A 17,149-nucleotide genomic window follows, 5' to 3' on the forward strand; every position below is an offset into this window, starting at 1 on the left:
AAACTACTTATAAAGTATTAGTTCACTATCAGTGGAGTTGTGTTCTCTCTCTGGCTTTAATTGTATTCATAAAAGTTATTGAGGGAAATAACAGACCAAGAAATGTAAAATATTTTTATAAATGAAAGTTGTTGTGGACCTTTTGTTGTTCAGACCTACAATGAACACACATGTTAACCAGATGGTGACTCAGAAAACAAATCTAATATATAACTTTAGCTAAATTTCTGATCGGTCTTCACTCAGGGATGAAACTCCGGAGATCAGTACGATCAAATACAGACAACAATAAGGGATTCATTTGGTCTGTACCCTCCGTCCAACCTGCAGCCTTTAGATCTTACCGTTATGTCCTCTTTCTTGTGTACATTGTTATTTCTACTAGTTTTTTTTGGTATGAAAAGTGCTTTGTCATCCCTAGAAACTGACACGTCCAAATAAAAGCACCGTCAATATCAGCTCATCATCTTTTATTTGAACAAGTGACAAACCAGAAGAGAAAATACAAACTCTAGAATTGTTTCTAGCCTGAAAAAAAGTACATCGTGTAAAACTGTAGAGGCAACCAGATCCTCAACTGTGAAGCCACAGCGTTCCATTGCATCCTCCCTCTCGTCGCTCTCATTACTGATGAAGCAGTCGGGAAAATAAAAAAACGGTCGATATTCAGGATGAGTAAATCCTTCCCGGAGACCACAGATCTTTGCCGTTAACAACTTTTCACCTCATTACCATTTGAATGATGTGATTTGTGTCTGTCACAATGGTTATTAGTAATCACATTTTTAATAAATGCGTACAGATTTTGTAATGCGATAGCTTTGCAACAGTAACGAGAAATATGGAAATTGAAGGATTCAATGAAGGACTTGAGATTTCACTCATCAGAGGCCACATTCCTTTTCATATGCACAGCAGCCAACTGCCACATGTTTACAGTTCCAGGGAATACATTTGACAACAAAGCCAATTAGTTATGTGATAAAAATGAGTTTGCCATCTCACCGCAACTAATGGAATTTGGTCAGTGCAGTTGTGAGAGGTGGAGCTCTGCACACACACACACACACACATGCTGTCATTTCAAGTAAATTAGGTCTGGGCATAACCCCAAACAGGCCCCTGCCTGGTTCTACCAGCTCACGTTATTATGTTTTATGAGAGTGAGGTTATAGCCTCTTGTGTTTTCAGGACAGAAACACGTCATGGCCAAACTCCCAGAATAACCGGTCTACAATCATGTGACGCGGTTGGCTACTGTGCAGTTATGTCTCGAGATGTGGCCGGAGAGCCCTGTCGTCGGGGGGGGGGGGGGGGGGGGCGTGTTCACACAATGGCTGCCAGGTAATCCTTCACCTCCGCTGGGGTGAGTCTCTTGAAGCCGGCCTCGTTGCAGATGCCCACCTCGATGTTCTCCTCCGTCATCTGACCCTCAAAACTCTCCTGAAAGCCAAAGACAGGATCATGTAAATTAATCATTAACAGTAAACCATCTGATGATAACAAGGGAGATTCAATACCTCAGTTATTTCTTTTTTTATAACAAACATACCTTCAATGTCAAGATGGCCGTGTGGATGGCATCTTCCAACTCCAGGTCGTTGTTATACCTGGAGAACAAAACCAAAGTGATCGTCAAGGACTCTGTGAGGAGAAGAACTACAACCAACACCCCAACTACTGCATTCATGGTGTATTGTACATCAGCCGTATAAACAAATACATTGTGCTGCCATCTAGTGGGCAAATGAGGGACTGCCAAGTGGTTGGAATAAATAGGGAGGGTTCAGTGTACAACTATGGGGAGTGGGGATCGAACTCTCCCCATGAGCTACATCTACGGCAGTGACGGGTAAGCAGCATAGTTATTATATATTAATCATAAATATATATATTTGTGTCATATATTTGTCAAGGTGGGCCTCCAAATTATTTTTTTTACAATCATTGAGAACATTAGAATCAGGTCAAAGTAAAACTCTTCATGGTTTTTTCATAACTGTCGTGAAGAAGTTAGTCCTGGTTCATTTTCCTTGTGTTCCAACTATAAATTAATGGTATAGTAAGGCTTCCGCGCACTATTCAGTGTTCCTTTATAGATCACACTAACTTTAAAAGTGCCTTAAATTGGACAAATAATTATTTGATCTCTTTTTTAAAATATATTTCTTTGTTTACGTCACTGCAATAGTCATCGTACACATACCGAGCACTGCTTGTTGGAGATTGCCAAACAGTGCTGACCTCACATTTTATTCATTCTTTAAACAAAAAAAGCTCTTTACTGTAAAATCTTACCTTTTTTCAAGGAATGTCTTTCCATTAACGTAGTTCTTTCCCATGGCCGTGGCTTTCCATGCAAAGTATGCACCCTGCCAGTCAGAAACAAAGGGATTAAATGATGCTGTAATGACGGCGCTGATGCAGACCCAACCAGACCTGGACCCCCAGGAGCTTCCAGTGTTGCTCCTTCTCGGACCCTTTTGCTTTACCTCGCCTTTCTCACTCTACATTATCCAAGCACAGTGGTCCTGGACCCCCTGAACAATCCCAGAGACGCATTCTGATTTTTTAAATATATTTTTTTAGTCTGGCCACGCAAATCCTCGACTAGCCCCTGTTAAATAGAACGGAATAATGGCAGAAAGGTTAGGTAAGATCCCGAAAAAGGGTTATTAATATTTGGTTATGTGGCTTTCTGGAAAACAAAACATTTTTACATTTAGGCACCCTGAGATCGTCTCACTGTTTCTGTTACAAACTGACCTCGGCCCCATCAGAGAAGGAAAAAGTTTGGTGACCCCAGTCCAAGCACATCCTTCCACTGACAAACACACCTCACAACCAAAAATACTTCATTGTATAAATAGTTTGCATTGGGAAACTATGCAATATGAAGCGTAAGAGTCTCTGCAGACTGAGGCGGAGTGGGTACCAGCATCAATCCACTCTGACATATATGAATATAAAAGTATTAATGAGTAGTATTATTAAAGCGAGGCAGGGTTAGTCTGATGTCAAAGCTCTTTTAAGATAAAACTATGACGAAACTTTGAGTTAAAGAGGAAAGTATCGGACGGCAAATGTTGTTATTAAACAAATATTGAAAAAAAATAGTAGTCCAACATACAGAGGGGTCTGACTGGAACAGGTAGGGTTGGTCCTCATCCCATCCAGCGATCAGCAATGAAACACCAAACGGACGCACACCACTGGAGAAACAAACAAATTAAATCCAAAAACTGTAACCGAACACATTTGACCTCTGAAATATAAATGTGGTGTCGATAAGCCATGTGTGTATTGGTGCATCTTTGTGAATACGCACCCAGACTGTGTGTACTCCTGCATTACGGACGCCACCCTCTGGACGAGCTGACCGGTGGAGATAGGCTCCTGGTAAACCAGGAAGTACTGTTGTGCCAACTTCCGGGCTCGTCGCACTAAAACCCTGAAAGGAAGAGACACGATTATCTCATCTGTTCGTGAGCTTCAGTCAGAGAAACTCTGGTGGCATCTCCTCGAGGTCTCGCATGCAAAGCAGGGTTCATATTATTATCCTAATCTCCCTCCGTCCCTAAAGCAGGGGTCATACACATGTTGACCAATGGATTTCCAGGACTTTCAAACACATCTTCAATGAGACAAATGAATTTCAATAGTTTTATTTAAAGAATAAATATGTATTTAAATGTTTATTCTTTAAATCAAATTGTGTAAATGAACATGTAAATATTACAAATGTCCATAACTTTTGCAAAACTTTTTGGACTTAATTTTTTTAAAGAACTTTTCTAGGCCTGGAAATAAACATTTTTAAATTCCATGACTTTTCCAGGTTTTCCATGACCGTACGAACCCTGACAAAGCCTATTAAGTCATGAATGATGGTCAAATATGCACAGAAAAAAACAAACCGTATACGGCTTATATTGTTGTTGTCCGCTTATGAACAATCAAAAAACGTCTTGCCATATGTTTGCTTCTCTATAGTCCATTCAAACGTTGTTTAACATCAATATGTATTGTCCAAAGCACCTGAGAAGCTGCCCTTCTGTTTACCCACCTGTAGTCGGGCCCCATGCCGCTGTAGACCATGCCTATGTGTTTGGTGATGGGCTCCACTTTGTGGACACTCTGCTCGTCGTACAGAATGGACTTCTGTTTCTTCTCCGTTGCCAGGACAACGCCATTGGAAGCTGAAAATGAAATAACAGCACGACTAAATTATCAAATGTCAGGAGAAACACAGAGTGGCAACACATCGTGTGCTCATTGTGCATAATACAGATTCCCAGGCAGGGGCTCGTTGCATCCTGTGATAACAATGAAACAATAATATGTCACACGTTGGCTTAAAGGTGTCAAGAAACACGGTAAAATCAGGGGAGGACATTTATATATATATTTTTTAGGGGTAATTTTTGCCCCACTGACTGAACTCTAGGAGCATTTCAAAATAAATCAGGGGCACTTTTTGAAACTTGTGAAATAACATTTAACCTTTGTTCAAAAATAATAAATATACGTATTTAGGCTTATAGAATATCAGCAATAGTCATATAAATAGTCATAATAAAACTATTAGGCAGTAGTCTACAGATTTAAAGTGTTTTATTAAATTCTTTTGAACAAGAAATAAATAGAAAACATAAATCAGACAATCATATTCAATTGTATTCTTATTTCTTTGTGGTTATTTATTGTTATTACATTTTTTAAATAACTATTAACAATTATAAATTATTTCTTTGTATTTAAAAAATAAAATGAATAAAATGAATAAAATAAGTCAAACTTCCTCATGTTATCAAAGCTTCTGAATTCAAATGTCACTTGTTATGTCAGTGATGAACCGGCCGTGATGACCTGGAGCGGTGTGCGGACCCCCCGAGGCCGGGACTCCCTACCTTTGATGCCGACTGAAGGAGCTCCGGCTGCCACCGCCGCCAGCGCGTATTCAATCTGGACCAGTTTACCCGAAGGGCTGCGGGAACACACACATTATGACGTCACCGGAACATTCACACAGATACACGCAATAGTTGTTGCATCCCGTCGGGAAAAAAAGCGAAACTGAAATGTAAAAAAAGGTAAAAACAACCGACTCATCTGAGCTAACGTGGCTAACTGCGAGCTAACGTCAAGTCTCACACGTTCACCCACATTTAGCGTGGAAACGGGCCTCGTTTCGGTCTATTCGGTCAAACGCTCAGGAATGAAAAACACTTCAGTGACATTTCATGATCGATATTAAAAGAAAAGAGTTGCTGGACGGTTTCATTTAGAAACACGTTAGCCGGCAGGCTAACGGTTCTCGTAGCCGATTCATTCCCCTGTACCGGGCAATGACAGTGCATCGACGACAACACGGACCCCAAAACACATATTTTCACATTGCAATGGGGGAACGATGCATACAGTTTGACGATATGCAAATCAACAACATATTTAGGATGAAAGTCGGGATGCTAATTTAAAGTTTCATGGCAATTTTGATAAAGTTTACCTAAATGTGGTGAGGGAGAAACTGTAGCCTCTTTCCGCCATCTTGTTTTTCTTCTTCTCTTTGTTGGCGAAAGAATTGCAAAACCACTTTAGGGGGTTATACTGCCACCTAACGACCAAACACACACGATGCGGACGCCGGGTGTGGTGGGGGTTAAAAACCTTATAAGATTAGATTAGATTAGATTAGATTCAACTTTATTGTCATTACACATGTACAAGTACAGAGCAACGAAATGCAGTTTGGCATCTAACCAGAAGTGCAACAGAAGTATCATAATAAATACATGATATACAGGTTATAAATAATGCGGAGATATAAATATTATTAATTGACAGGATGCTTATTAACTAACTATATTTATTAAATCTGAATCATCAACAATATTGGACCAATGCAAGTCACGTGGTGTTGCAATACGAGATACATTAGAAATGAATGTTGATCTTTGTTTACGTCCCTTATCAACTTTACCAAAGTATTATCTGAAATCATATAATAAAAATATATGAAAACACGTATTAATTGAAATAACTTCCTTTTACATCCTAAAACACAATCTAAAATGTAAATAAATTAGATTGCATTATAGGCAATATGTTACAGGGTGATATGGCAAGATATTTTTTTGGAACTATATAACCTGACACTCCAGGCGACCACCGTGTTTCTGTTAACGCACTAAAGAGTGAAGTTAGACATGTGGCCACTAGGTGGCAGTAAGACGCCGGAATTCATCTCGCCTGCCGGGAATTAAACAGAAGAAGTGCGGTTTGTTGTCGCCGTTTGATGACGCGCTGAATCTCAGTGACCGTGAGCTCTTTGACATGCTGAACGGGGCGGAAGCGTGCTGACAACGGAATGATGAACATCGCTGCGTTGGTGCAGAGCCTCCGGTGCTCTTTGCTACACATTGAAAGCAAACTTCTGCAGGCGGCCGGGCTGCCGTTAGAGAGACAGCTGGGTGAGTTTACTGACTCGGGACGGCGGCTCGGGGACAGCTAGCTCTGTTGACAAGCTCTGTCCCCGACTTGCTCCCGTGGGCCGCAGCGAACAGCAGGTAACGGTGTGCTTTACCGTGTGCAGCGCCCGCTCTTGCAGCGAGTGGCCCCGGCTTTCGGCCTCAGCTCGACCGGGAGGAGCTGGAGGAGCAGCGCGACGAGCGGCGGCCTCCGGGCCTCGTCGACGGCATCCTGTGGATGGCGGTGCCCAAGAAGAGGCGCACGATCGAGATCAACCGCACCAGGAGGAGATCTGACAGCAAGATGTTGCAAGTCCAGGTATACAAGTCCAGGTATACTGTGTTACAAGTCCAGGTATACAAGTCCAGGTATACTGTGTTACAAGTCCAGGTATACAAGTCCAGGTATACTGTGTTACAAGTCCAGGTATACAAGTCCAGGTATACTATGTTACAAGTCCAGGTATACAAGTCCAGGTATACTGTGTTACAAGTCCAGGTATACAAGTCCAGGTATACTGTGTTACAAGTCCAGATATACTGTGTTACAAGTCCAGGTATACAAGTCCAGGTATACTGTGTTACAAGTCCAGGTATACTGTGTTACAAGTCCAGGTATACTGTGTTACAAGTCCAGGTATACTGTGTTACAAGTCCAGGTATACTATGTTATCTATAATAATAATAAACTAATAAAGAAAGCTAGGAGGTATCGGCTGTAACTCACGCCTGTACATTTAAGCTCAATAGCATTTAGTTTGCGTAATTTAAAATATTTAAAAACTGCTTTTACAAAACGCAACAGAAACTTCCTCCTGCAGATATAATCAAACGTGTAGTCGGACGAAAGTTGAGTAGCTGCGTCACCAACTGTGTCAACAAATGACTTTTTATGATAGGAATACTTAAATGTTATTCAATTAATATTCAATACCGGGAACTGTTGATGTCACACCGGCTGATGTTAGCTGCTTGTTGGCTGAATACTCGTACGTCCACGTCGGCCAATGAGCATCAAGACACAGCAGCGACACCCAAAGCCGCGTGAGAGGTCGTTTATAAACCGTCTTCACCAGAGTGCCTCTCTCTCAGAACAACGTCGAGCCGTGTCTGGAGTGCGGCCACCTGAAGCAGAAACACACCATGTGTGGCTTCTGCTACGCCAAGGTGTGCAAGGAGACGGGTCTGATTCGCCAGCAGATGAAAGCCATGGAAGGCGGCCCGCTGGGGGCCCCCAGCGTGGAGACCGTGGTCCTGTACGAGGGCGAAACCCCCAGTGCGCTGGACAAGGACAAGAGGATTGTGGAGAGGGCCAGGAAGAGGCCCGCCTGGTTCAGCTAATGATGATGCTGCACACACACACAGACACACACACACACACACACACACGCGCGCACACTTTACTATATCAAAGATGTGTTACTTTAGGGCCACATTTGAGATTTACATTATCGGACGTACATTTTCTTTGTCATTGTATTAAATAATATTTTCGACTGAAGTGTATTGTACATTTTGTTGTTTGACAATAAATCCATTATTTAAAAAATAAATATTGTGTATACTTTATTTGATGTGTGGACATATAAATAGAGACATCAATAAATGAAGAAATACAGGAATGTAGAAAGATTTATTTATTATAGTATTTATACATTTATTTAAGAATGTATTCGCTTCTGTATTTATTTATACATTTATTTAAGCATTTATTCTAGTATTTATTTATACATTTTATTTAAGCATTTATTTAGTTTTTCCTGAATTTATACATTTATTTATTTTTTCATACATTTATTTATTTATACTTAAGACATTTTAAGTCCTCCATAGTATGAGATTCTTAAAGAGAAAACAAAACAAAATGAAGATCTTCAACCAGGTATTTATTAGGATGATTTCACAGAGCGATCAGTCAGTGCAACTCAACTCATGGCATTTAAATCCAGCACATAATCACCAAGTTATGGTCCAAATAAAAAAATAAAAACGTAACGGCATATATAGAGAAGCTTGGTTTCCGTATAGAAATGCTACAGCTTTAGTGGGGAAGTGTGAAGGGTGATATTCCACTCTTTTAAAGAGCAGTATTGTGGTGAAGGGTTCCCTTATTTAGATGCACCTGTACTTTCAGTGTCCCGTCTCCCTGATGGTTAAAAAGACGAGACATTTAAAACCAGTGTCTCATGAGGGGTCACACACTTCGGAGTGCAACGAGAGATGTAAAGCTGGAGGTCCCACAGATAAACAAATACCTCCAATCGTCCATCAGCGTATGAATGCATGATGTTAACACACCACAGAGGAAGACGGCAATCATTTTACCATAATAATAATATTTTTTCCCCCCGTTAATGATTCCTGGCTGTTTTGTTCAACGTAGTTTTCATTGTGAATAATTTCCTTCCTGAAGAAACTTGCAGCAGCACAGGGAAGTGTGATATGAGGCCACTCCGGGAACAGTGGACCCGAGGTTGAGGAACAGACATCGTCAGGACAACATATGCACCGAGCAGGAATTCATGGCACTCAAAGAATGTGAGAAGCGTCCACTTAATAATAATAATACTTCAAATTGATATAGTGCTCTTCTAGACAGTCAAAGGTACTTTACTTAGGTCATAGACAAACACTTTTTCTAGGGAGTTGTTCCTGATCCGATGTGAGGTCAAAGGTCAGGGATGTTGTATGTTTACAGATTTAAAGCCCTCTGAGGGGAGTTTGTAATCTGTGATAATGGGATTTACAAAATAAACTGAATTGAACACTTGATTGATCCATGCGTTACTTTAAAGCCAATGAGTCTTAAAGGCAGGCTTGGTAATCTTCAGAAATATGTTTTATATTATTGTTGAAATTCTCATTAAGCAATTAATAAATCAAATGCTCTGACAAAAAAAAAAGAGACTTGGTGACTTTCTCGCTAAATTGATCAACTTTTGGAGCTAATGCTGCTCGCAACTCTCATTTGAAAAAAAAAAAGTTGGCAACATTGAGCTGTGTTTTTAAGTTTGGATAATATTTAAAAAGCTAGCATCATCTAAGATGACCAACCCCAGCTTCTACTGGGGCCTCTGGAGTAATATCAATATTTATGCATGCTCCAAACTTGACTTCCCTTCTTTTCTAAACACCGAGATGAAGGGAGGAGCTTCCAGATGTTGGACATCAGCTCATTGAGGTTACTACCTCTTCCATCACATCCCAATAACATAAAGATAATTACACACACAAAAACTAAAATACATGCATTTTCCATTTCGGATCCACAGACTTTTAACATTTTTCAAAGTCAACTCAACAACACAAGGTCACTTAGTTGGAGACTGGAACTCTCCACCAAATACCGCCTCCTCGGCTCTCTTGTGTTTCTGCACGGTGACCTGCTGCTGCCAGTACCGGAGGTAAACCCACATGAGGCTCCCGTTCTTCCTCTTGTCCATGTTCAGCAGGTCCGCACAGTGCTTATCTCTCCTGAAAATATCCCTCAGGTCGGACTCGAGATCCAGTTCCGCTCCGTCGGGCTCTCTGACGACCTGGAGCAGCATGTTCTTCTCCATCTCCAGCCGCTGGTCTCGGGGTTGCATGAAGGAACAATAGGCGTTCTGGCGCTCCATGAGCTGACCCTCGAGCTCCTTCAGGGTGGCGGTGGCCCGCCGGTGCTGCGCGTTCTCTCGCTGCAGGGCGCGATGCAGCACGGCCCCCGCAGCGCCGGACTTCACCTGCCTTTGCTTCTCTTCCTCGAAGGACTGGCGCTCCTTATGAGGGAGAAGACGGCGTCGCGGTTTATTACTTATTTGAAGGGAAACATGCACAACAGCGGTCGTGGTTTGCGAGTCGAGATTTTACCTGATGCAACCGTTTCCGTTCTTCCGTCAGCTGCTGGCTCTGGGAGATCAGGGCCTGCTTGTAACCTTTGACCCTCTGCCTCTCCTTCTCCAGCTCCAGCTCCAGTGTCGCCGCCGCCCTGCGCCGCTCCGTCAGCGTGTCGCGGTATCGCGCCTCCATCTCGCTCGTCAGTGTGGACACGTCGTCGGCGTACTGCTCTTTGACTTTCTGGATCTCCCTCTGAGACTCCCTGGACCAGATCCAACCTGAAAGCATGGTGGGACTTGAGATAGATTTGATATATATTCTATATTTATGTCGCTTTTTACACCTCACCTGTCCATTTAAACCAAACCCTGAAGCTTTTCTTTAAATATTCCAGTTTGTTTAGGCTGGTGTGAAATCTGTCAATTAAACCTTGGTGTTGGAGCTATATATTTTGACATTTGTATTTAGTTTTATTGTAAAGTAATATCGATTATTCATTGCTTATTGAGGTTATATTTCAATATGTTAGAAGAGCTTTTTTCTTATGATAGTTTTAGTTTAGTTCATTGTGATTGTTGTTTAAATATATTTAGTTTTAGGATTGGTTCACTGATCTGTCTCTACCCGTTACTCACTATTCATAACATGCAGACAATTTGCACTCTAATAATACGAATAACATCAGTTAATTTTTTTCGTGACCACTTTGTGACAACAATAAATGCATCAGAAGCCAACTCTGGAGCCAGGGTGTTGGAAAATCCAGATATTATTATATTGCTTTGTCATGATGCATAACCCAGTTCCAGGCAGGTAAACCTTCGGAAGAAGGAGGACATGTTTTCTTCCAAAGTCTACCTTTGTCATTTGATGATTTCATAAGAAAAAAAGAGTCATTCCCAGTGGATATGCATGCAGCACATGTATACACACTGTCCACATGCCAGTTACCTAACCACAGACACACTCCACACACGCCTTTTGTGTAACTTACGAAATGCAGCCAGCCCCAGCATCGGGACCAGCAGGGCGTAGTTCCATTGGTTGCCATCACCGGCCCCCGCCCCCCTCCCTCTGGGGTCTGGTTGGATGTTCCATCTGGGGGGGTCATTCAAGTTGTTCATGGGGACTGCTGTCACACGAACACACAGGTGAGACAACCACGTCAGGGTTAATTGACACCTTTCAATTTACAATATGCACCACCACCTGAAAGTGTTGATCACCGAGTGCCAATGCCAACACAAGGTGCTTTAGCTATGCACATAACAAGACACGTATCATTAGTTCAGGGCTCTCAAGTTTTGAAGACAGGCAAGCGTGAGATTTCCATCAGCACCCGATACAGCTGACCGTTGCGCGCGCCGGCATCGAGCCGAAAAGAGTTGTTGACCGGGCGGGGTGCTAGTGACTATTTTTTTGCTCCATCTCAATGCGCGCAGACCGGCGTCAGAGCTCTGCAGCGGAACAATCGATCGGCGTATTGAGCACCCCTGCATTCAAGCATTAAATAGCCGAGAGGTTTTTTCAGCGTGAGGAATTCGATGTGTGGCGGGAGTGCGTGAGTCTCACGCTCAATGCGTGAGACTTGAGAGCCCTGTTAGTTAATTACAAAGTGTCATGTTTCAATAAAACACTGAAGGTCCCGAGTATCCATTGGATTAGTTTCACCAAAACACCGCGACAGGCAGCAGAAATAATGCTGCTCTGATGTGAAGTTTGACGTCCCGGTTCACCATAAGCAAGGCTAGCTGGGAGCTAACATGCTAGCTGGCGTTTAGCTTGCTGGCTCATGCTCGCTAGAGTATTTAATACGCAAACATAACACGGAACATGCGAGTGTTGTAAGTCCGACGACAGGTCGGCGCACGGCTGTGGACGATATGGCGCTGTGTCTCACCTTGAAAGCAAAGTCTAGGTCACTTATATATTAGTTCCTGCACACTCTGCTGGCTTATACAATATTAGGCTACGGCCGGCAGCACATTTTTACCGACTGGGGGTATTCCATGGAATGTCACGTGTATAAATACCTTATTAGGTGTTATAATTACATATTCTATTGGTTTATCTGAAAGTATTGTGTGATTAAATATACTGTCTGTCCAGTTTAATAACGTTTATATGGGTTTTAAAGAATACCCATGAGCTGCCACATACAGGACATCCCCATTTTCGGACAGTGGTTTGCCCCATTGCTACGGAATATCGTATCCTCCGCCAGGAATCAGAATCGCTCCTTCATCTGACAACATGGCGAGTGTTCGTGTAGCCTCCCGACTCCTCTCCAAGAGGGTGCTGTCTAAAACCACAGCAGTGAGTTTTAATATTCATATACTATCTCAATATATATGCGAGCTGGTTGTTTGCGTCTGTTTTACGCTGAACAAGAGGAGTTCTGCCGCGCAGCTTTCGTAACTGGCGGATTCCGACGTGCGTAACCTATGTAGCTTCGGCTGTTTCAATGTGAAACAAGGATTACATCGCTCGCTACTCGTTGTAGAAGTTAAATGTAGATGTGCCACCTCGAGTTGTTTCTCTGTACACTCAGTCATGTTTCCAGTTGGCTGTCCACATTGCTGCGCTCCCCCAACACGGTTATTAAAGCTCCCTTCAGTTGCCCTTGTGGATAACAGATGTAGCTCGTGTTAGCTAGCTCTGTGATACACAACTACCCAAACGCACCTGGACACGACAGCAATACGACAACGATCAGACCTTTGTTTATTAAAAACGTTCATCATTTACAAAGTGTTTGCTCACTCATTACGGGGTTAAGCGTTCTTTTAAGATAGGAATAAACAAAGCAGTAGTTGTGTGCTTATCAGAATAAGGTTGTTTTCCACAGGTGTGGCCATGGGGCTGCTCTTGTTTGATTTACACATTTAATATCAGTCGTTTTCTTTTATGCCAGGTCCCTGCCGCTGCAGTGCAGGAGTCCAGACACTTTCACTTCTCCATCTATGGCAAGAAGAGTGGTGCCAAAGTAGCAGATGATGTAAGTTATGTTTACTTTTTATCAAATATTATCATGTAATAGGGCCATTTTTCATCTATCGATTCAATCTATTGTCATCGCACAGAGTTCAGGTCCACATGCAACGAAATGTACTCTCTGCATTTAACCCATCCTTAGTTATTAAGGAGCAGTGGGCTGCAGTGATGCGCCCGGGAAGCAACTGGGGGTTCAGTGCCTTGCTCAAGGACACTTCGACTTGCAACTAATGGAGAGAGCGGGGATCGAACCGACAACCTCGGGGTTGCAGGATGACCCCCTCACCCCACTGAGCTACAGCCGCCCCTTAATATTAAAGCTACTATGGCCTCAAACTGATCCGCATTCTTAAAATTCTCTAATATGAATTTCCACTATGTAAAAGCAAGCTACTTAATTGGATGTTTTTCCCAAACCTCTCTCTTCATTGCTTTCAGATCTCCACTCAGTACCCGGTGGTGGATCATGAGTTCGATGCTGTGGTGGTCGGAGCTGGAGGAGCTGGACTCAGGGCAGCTTTTGGTCTGTCCGAGGCCGGCTTCAACACTGCGTGCATCACCAAGCTCTTCCCCACCAGGTCTCACACCGTCGCTGCACAGGTATAAATAACCAATTTAAAGTGTTCACAGTCAGAATGTGAACTGTTTATTGCCAAGTACATTGCACATACAAGGAATTTGGTTCATAGCATTAAAAAAGCCTGTTATATGGGCTTTATTGAACCCAACTGCAGATGGTAAGAAAGCTTTTTTGTGGCATGAAGTAAGGCTCTGAAGAGATGTTATCCACTGTGAGAGGGGTCGGCTACGTTCTGCGTTCTTGTGGAAATCCACAACCATCTCCACTGTCTGCAGAGCGTTGAGCTCTAAGATGCTCAGCCTGCACCAGATCACCAGATCGTCTTCATTCTATGTTCCTGCAGAATTTCACAGGCATCACATTCTGCATTCATGAGATTGAGCTCAAACAAACTCACACCACGGATGTATTACGCAACACCAAAGCGTCACGATCAATTGTATTGAGTTATTGAATATTCACCTGATTCACAGGGCGGGATCAATGCAGCTCTGGGCAACATGGAGGAGGATGACTGGAGGTGGCATTTCTACGACACAGTGAAGGGATCTGATTGGCTGGGAGACCAGGACGCTATTCACTACATGACAGAGCAGGCACCTGCAGCCGTGGTGGAGGTAAGAGCACACACACATACACACACACACACACACACACACACACACACACACACCAGTGGTTATGTTTGCTGACAGTCGCTGGCTTTTTGGCACTAAATGTAAGTCATTAAATGAGAATATCCAACATTAAATTTAGGTAAAAAAAGGTTTTCCTGAGCATGGTTTATTATCTCAATGTGTATTTTATTTCCTGAGGTCATGATGGGGATGTTTTGCTGGTGTTTTTATCTGAAGTGTCGACATTAAAATTTACATATTTTCTCAGTCCAGAAAATAAGATTGTGTTTCATAAAATATGATTATATGCTCGTTTATTCTGCATCTAAAAGCGAAGAGGTGGGTGAAGAAGGAAAACCAAAGCACACAATGAACCCTCCTCCCTGAGACGTAACACGATGTAGACGTGTGTGTTCGGGGGGGAGTGGTGCTTAGCAGTCAGGGTTCAACGCCCTCGTCGCTGGGCGCCGCATCACGGGAACAAATACACACACGGCTCCATGAACGCATTGTCCTTCGTCCACGTCTCAACGACACGCTGCTCTTTTCCAGCTGGAGAACTTCGGCATGCCGTTCAGCCGCACTGAAGATGGGAAGATCTACCAGAGGGCATTTGGAGGTCAGAGTCTCAAATTTGGAAAAGGAGGCCAGGCCCACCGCTGCTGCTGTGTGGCGGACCGAACGGGACACTCTCTGCTGCACACGCTCTATGGCCGGGTGAGGCCACACACTTGTTCTCCATCATTTCTGTATCGTACATAAAGGACAGCGGATTAACCTTTTGACCTTCTGGCTCCCCGTTCAGTCGCTCCGTTACGACACCAGTTACTTCGTGGAGTACTTTGCCCTGGACCTGCTGATGGAAAACGGAGAGTGTAAAGGAGTGATCGCTCTCTGCATGGAGGACGGATCCATTCACCGCTTCAGAGCCCAGAATACTGTCGTCGCTACTGGGTAGTTATACCAAATAAATACATTTAGAACTTCCTTCAACTAATCGCCGTAGCTTAAGACTCAACATGAGACAAAGCAGACGAGGTGAATGAAAGTTTCTAATTGATTTGTGTCTTTCCTTCCAGGGGTTATGGAAGAACCTATTTCAGCTGCACATCTGCCCACACCAGCACAGGAGATGGGAATGCGATGGTGACCAGAGCCGGCCTGCCCTGCCAGGATTTGGAGTTCGTACAGTTCCATCCCACCGGTAAGAAAGATAAACGTATAAACCCGTAAAGTCGTAAAAATGGACGTGCGAAGGGCGCAGAGGAAAAAGCATAATCTTATTATTGAAAGGCCAGATGCTAGCAGCTACACGGGCACCTTAAGGACAAGTCTAGATCATTTCTATCGGTGTCAGCTAGTCAATGAATTCTATCAATGACGGTTCAAAGTCCGTTATTTTATATCCGCTTGTAAAAGTGACCAGATCAACGGCGACAACCGTGTTTCATTGTCAGTCAGCACAGACGTACGAAGACACTGAGAGCTAAATGGTCACTTTACTTTTCCTCTACCCAGAACAAATGCACTTAAGGAATCAGTAATGTAGAGCCATTGCATGCTGGGATGTGCTCCCCTCACAGGGTTGGAGTGGGGCCACTTTTCAGCCCGGGAATTTCAGGCTCAAGACCAGCCCACTTTTTTTATGGTAGTGGAAATTGGATAATGCAATGCAAATACTTGCATCGCATCATCGAGCAGGAAGAGTTTTGTTGGGGGGGGGCACTATTTTTTGCTCCGCACGCGATGCTGCAGACCAGGCGCCGAGCTCTGCTTGACCCAGCAGTGTCAACAAATAAAATTCTCGACCGGCCCCAAGAAGTGAAGCCACCCACTCTCTCCTCTCTCTTTCTCACACCCCACCCAGCCTGTCCCCTCAGGTGTGACTCTAACAAGAAATACATGTGATTTCAAAAGGAAACTTAAGGCAGCAATAATCAGAAAGGAAATTATAGTAGATTAGGTTATTATTTTAGGTATTTAAGGTATTTGGGTATTATTATTTTACTTTTAATGTAAATGTTGTTTTCAAAGTCTAAGTGCTTTTGTGATAATTGATCATGCTGTACTGCATTTTATGTATTTATATTGTATTGTAATGTTTTTTTGCCTGGACCCCAGGAAGAATAGTCTCCACTACGGTGTAGCCTAATGGGGATCCTTAATAAACTAAACTAAACACAGAGCTGAACAATGACCTCTGGTGTAAAGCGTGGACAACTTTATCTGAGTCCGTATGCCCCATGTTGCTATGAGGGACGCCAACGCTGCTTTATTGACACTCGGAGGACTTCTTAGGTTAATGATCGGGAATGCATTCATTTCAGCTCCCTCATTCTGGGCTGATTCACGAGTCTGTTGAGGACTCTGTTCACGCTGAGCTCCATGAGACCATAAAGACGAGCCGTCATCTCTATTTTGGTTCCTGCTGGACATTCGACACCTCAGTCACCCCCCCCCCCCCCAGCGATGGGGCCTGTCGGAGGTCCCCAAAGGTCTCGCCTCTTTCTATTGGGACGCGCCAACTTTGCAAGTTGTTTAACATAAATGCTTAAAGTCAAATATCTACGGCATCCATAAAAGCCTTTGACTGTGGAGACTAGAGCATCACAATCATTACAACTTTCTCAATGAAAGCCAAAACCATAAAACAGATATCTATTCATTTAGTT

The 17,149-nt window shown here is 43.1% G+C and overlaps 4 protein-coding genes across 5 annotated transcripts in view; 2 read left to right on the top strand and 2 right to left on the bottom strand.

Moving 5' to 3' along the window:
• Positions 1-453: 453 nt before the first annotated feature.
• Positions 454-5,618, bottom strand: LOC130213165 (proteasome subunit alpha type-2). Its single transcript, XM_056444632.1, has 8 exons — positions 5,510-5,618; positions 4,911-4,987; positions 4,067-4,199; positions 3,329-3,451; positions 3,131-3,212; positions 2,299-2,372; positions 1,553-1,610; positions 454-1,443 (listed from the first exon to the last, which is right to left on the bottom strand). The coding sequence occupies exons 1-8, from the start codon at positions 5,548-5,550 to the stop codon at positions 1,327-1,329; spliced, it is 705 nt and encodes a 234-aa protein (XP_056300607.1). The 5' UTR covers positions 5,551-5,618; the 3' UTR covers positions 454-1,326.
• Positions 5,619-6,299: 681 nt separating this feature from the next.
• Positions 6,300-8,023, top strand: mrpl32 (mitochondrial ribosomal protein L32). Its single transcript, XM_056444631.1, has 3 exons — positions 6,300-6,473; positions 6,596-6,789; positions 7,563-8,023. The coding sequence occupies exons 1-3, from the start codon at positions 6,371-6,373 to the stop codon at positions 7,809-7,811; spliced, it is 546 nt and encodes a 181-aa protein (XP_056300606.1). The 5' UTR covers positions 6,300-6,370; the 3' UTR covers positions 7,812-8,023.
• Positions 8,024-8,335: 312 nt separating this feature from the next.
• Positions 8,336-13,756, bottom strand: ccdc127a (coiled-coil domain containing 127a). Of its 2 annotated transcripts, none has more exons than XM_056444064.1 (4): positions 13,698-13,756; positions 11,281-11,418; positions 10,320-10,564; positions 8,336-10,228 (listed from the first exon to the last, which is right to left on the bottom strand). In XM_056444064.1, the coding sequence occupies exons 2-4, from the start codon at positions 11,408-11,410 to the stop codon at positions 9,782-9,784; spliced, it is 822 nt and encodes a 273-aa protein (XP_056300039.1). In that variant the 5' UTR covers positions 11,411-11,418; positions 13,698-13,756; the 3' UTR covers positions 8,336-9,781. The 2 variants fall into 2 exon arrangements, with proteins under 2 accessions (XP_056300039.1, XP_056300038.1); XM_056444063.1 differs by lacking the exon at positions 13,698-13,756 and adding an exon at positions 12,187-12,297.
• Positions 12,503-17,149, top strand: part of sdha (succinate dehydrogenase complex, subunit A, flavoprotein (Fp)) — a 10,926-nt gene continuing 6,279 nt past the window's right edge. The window contains exons 1-7 of the mRNA XM_056444062.1: positions 12,503-12,602; positions 13,201-13,284; positions 13,719-13,880; positions 14,334-14,477; positions 15,030-15,194; positions 15,283-15,431; positions 15,557-15,681. Coding sequence (XP_056300037.1) covers positions 12,540-12,602; positions 13,201-13,284; positions 13,719-13,880; positions 14,334-14,477; positions 15,030-15,194; positions 15,283-15,431; positions 15,557-15,681 — 892 coding nt within the window. The 5' untranslated portion in view covers positions 12,503-12,539. The remainder of the gene's footprint in view (positions 12,603-13,200; positions 13,285-13,718; positions 13,881-14,333; positions 14,478-15,029; positions 15,195-15,282; positions 15,432-15,556; positions 15,682-17,149) is intronic.

Source organism: Pseudoliparis swirei, chromosome 22 (assembly GCF_029220125.1).
Source record: "Pseudoliparis swirei isolate HS2019 ecotype Mariana Trench chromosome 22, NWPU_hadal_v1, whole genome shotgun sequence".
In the NCBI taxonomy this organism is placed as follows: Eukaryota; Metazoa; Chordata; class Actinopteri; order Perciformes; family Liparidae; genus Pseudoliparis; species Pseudoliparis swirei.

Bases quoted from the DNA above. Each gene is read 5' to 3' on its own strand.
- LOC130213165 (XM_056444632.1), bottom strand. From the start codon at position 5,550: ATGGCGGAAAGAGGCTACAGTTTCTCCCTCACCACATTTAG. The intron at 2,373-3,130 runs GTATGTTGGACT...TCTGACTGGCAG, and splicing joins TGTTCCAGTCAGACCCCTCT to GGTGCATACTTTGCATGGAA. The intron at 1,444-1,552 runs GTATGTTTGTTA...TTTGGCTTTCAG, and splicing joins CGGCCATCTTGACATTGAAG to GAGAGTTTTGAGGGTCAGAT.
- mrpl32 (XM_056444631.1), top strand. From the start codon at position 6,371: ATGATGAACATCGCTGCGTTGGTGCAGAGCCTCCGGTGCTCTTTGCTA. The intron at 6,474-6,595 runs GTGAGTTTACTG...TACCGTGTGCAG, and splicing joins GCCGTTAGAGAGACAGCTGG to CGCCCGCTCTTGCAGCGAGT. The intron at 6,790-7,562 runs GTATACAAGTCC...CCTCTCTCTCAG, and splicing joins GCAAGATGTTGCAAGTCCAG to AACAACGTCGAGCCGTGTCT.
- ccdc127a (XM_056444064.1), bottom strand. From the start codon at position 11,410: ATGAACAACTTGAATGACCCCCCCAGATGGAACATCCAACCAGACCCC. The intron at 10,565-11,280 runs GTAAGTTACACA...CCATGCTTTCAG, and splicing joins GCTGGGGCTGGCTGCATTTC to GTTGGATCTGGTCCAGGGAG. The intron at 10,229-10,319 runs GTAAAATCTCGA...CTCCCTCATAAG, and splicing joins AACGGAAACGGTTGCATCAG to GAGCGCCAGTCCTTCGAGGA.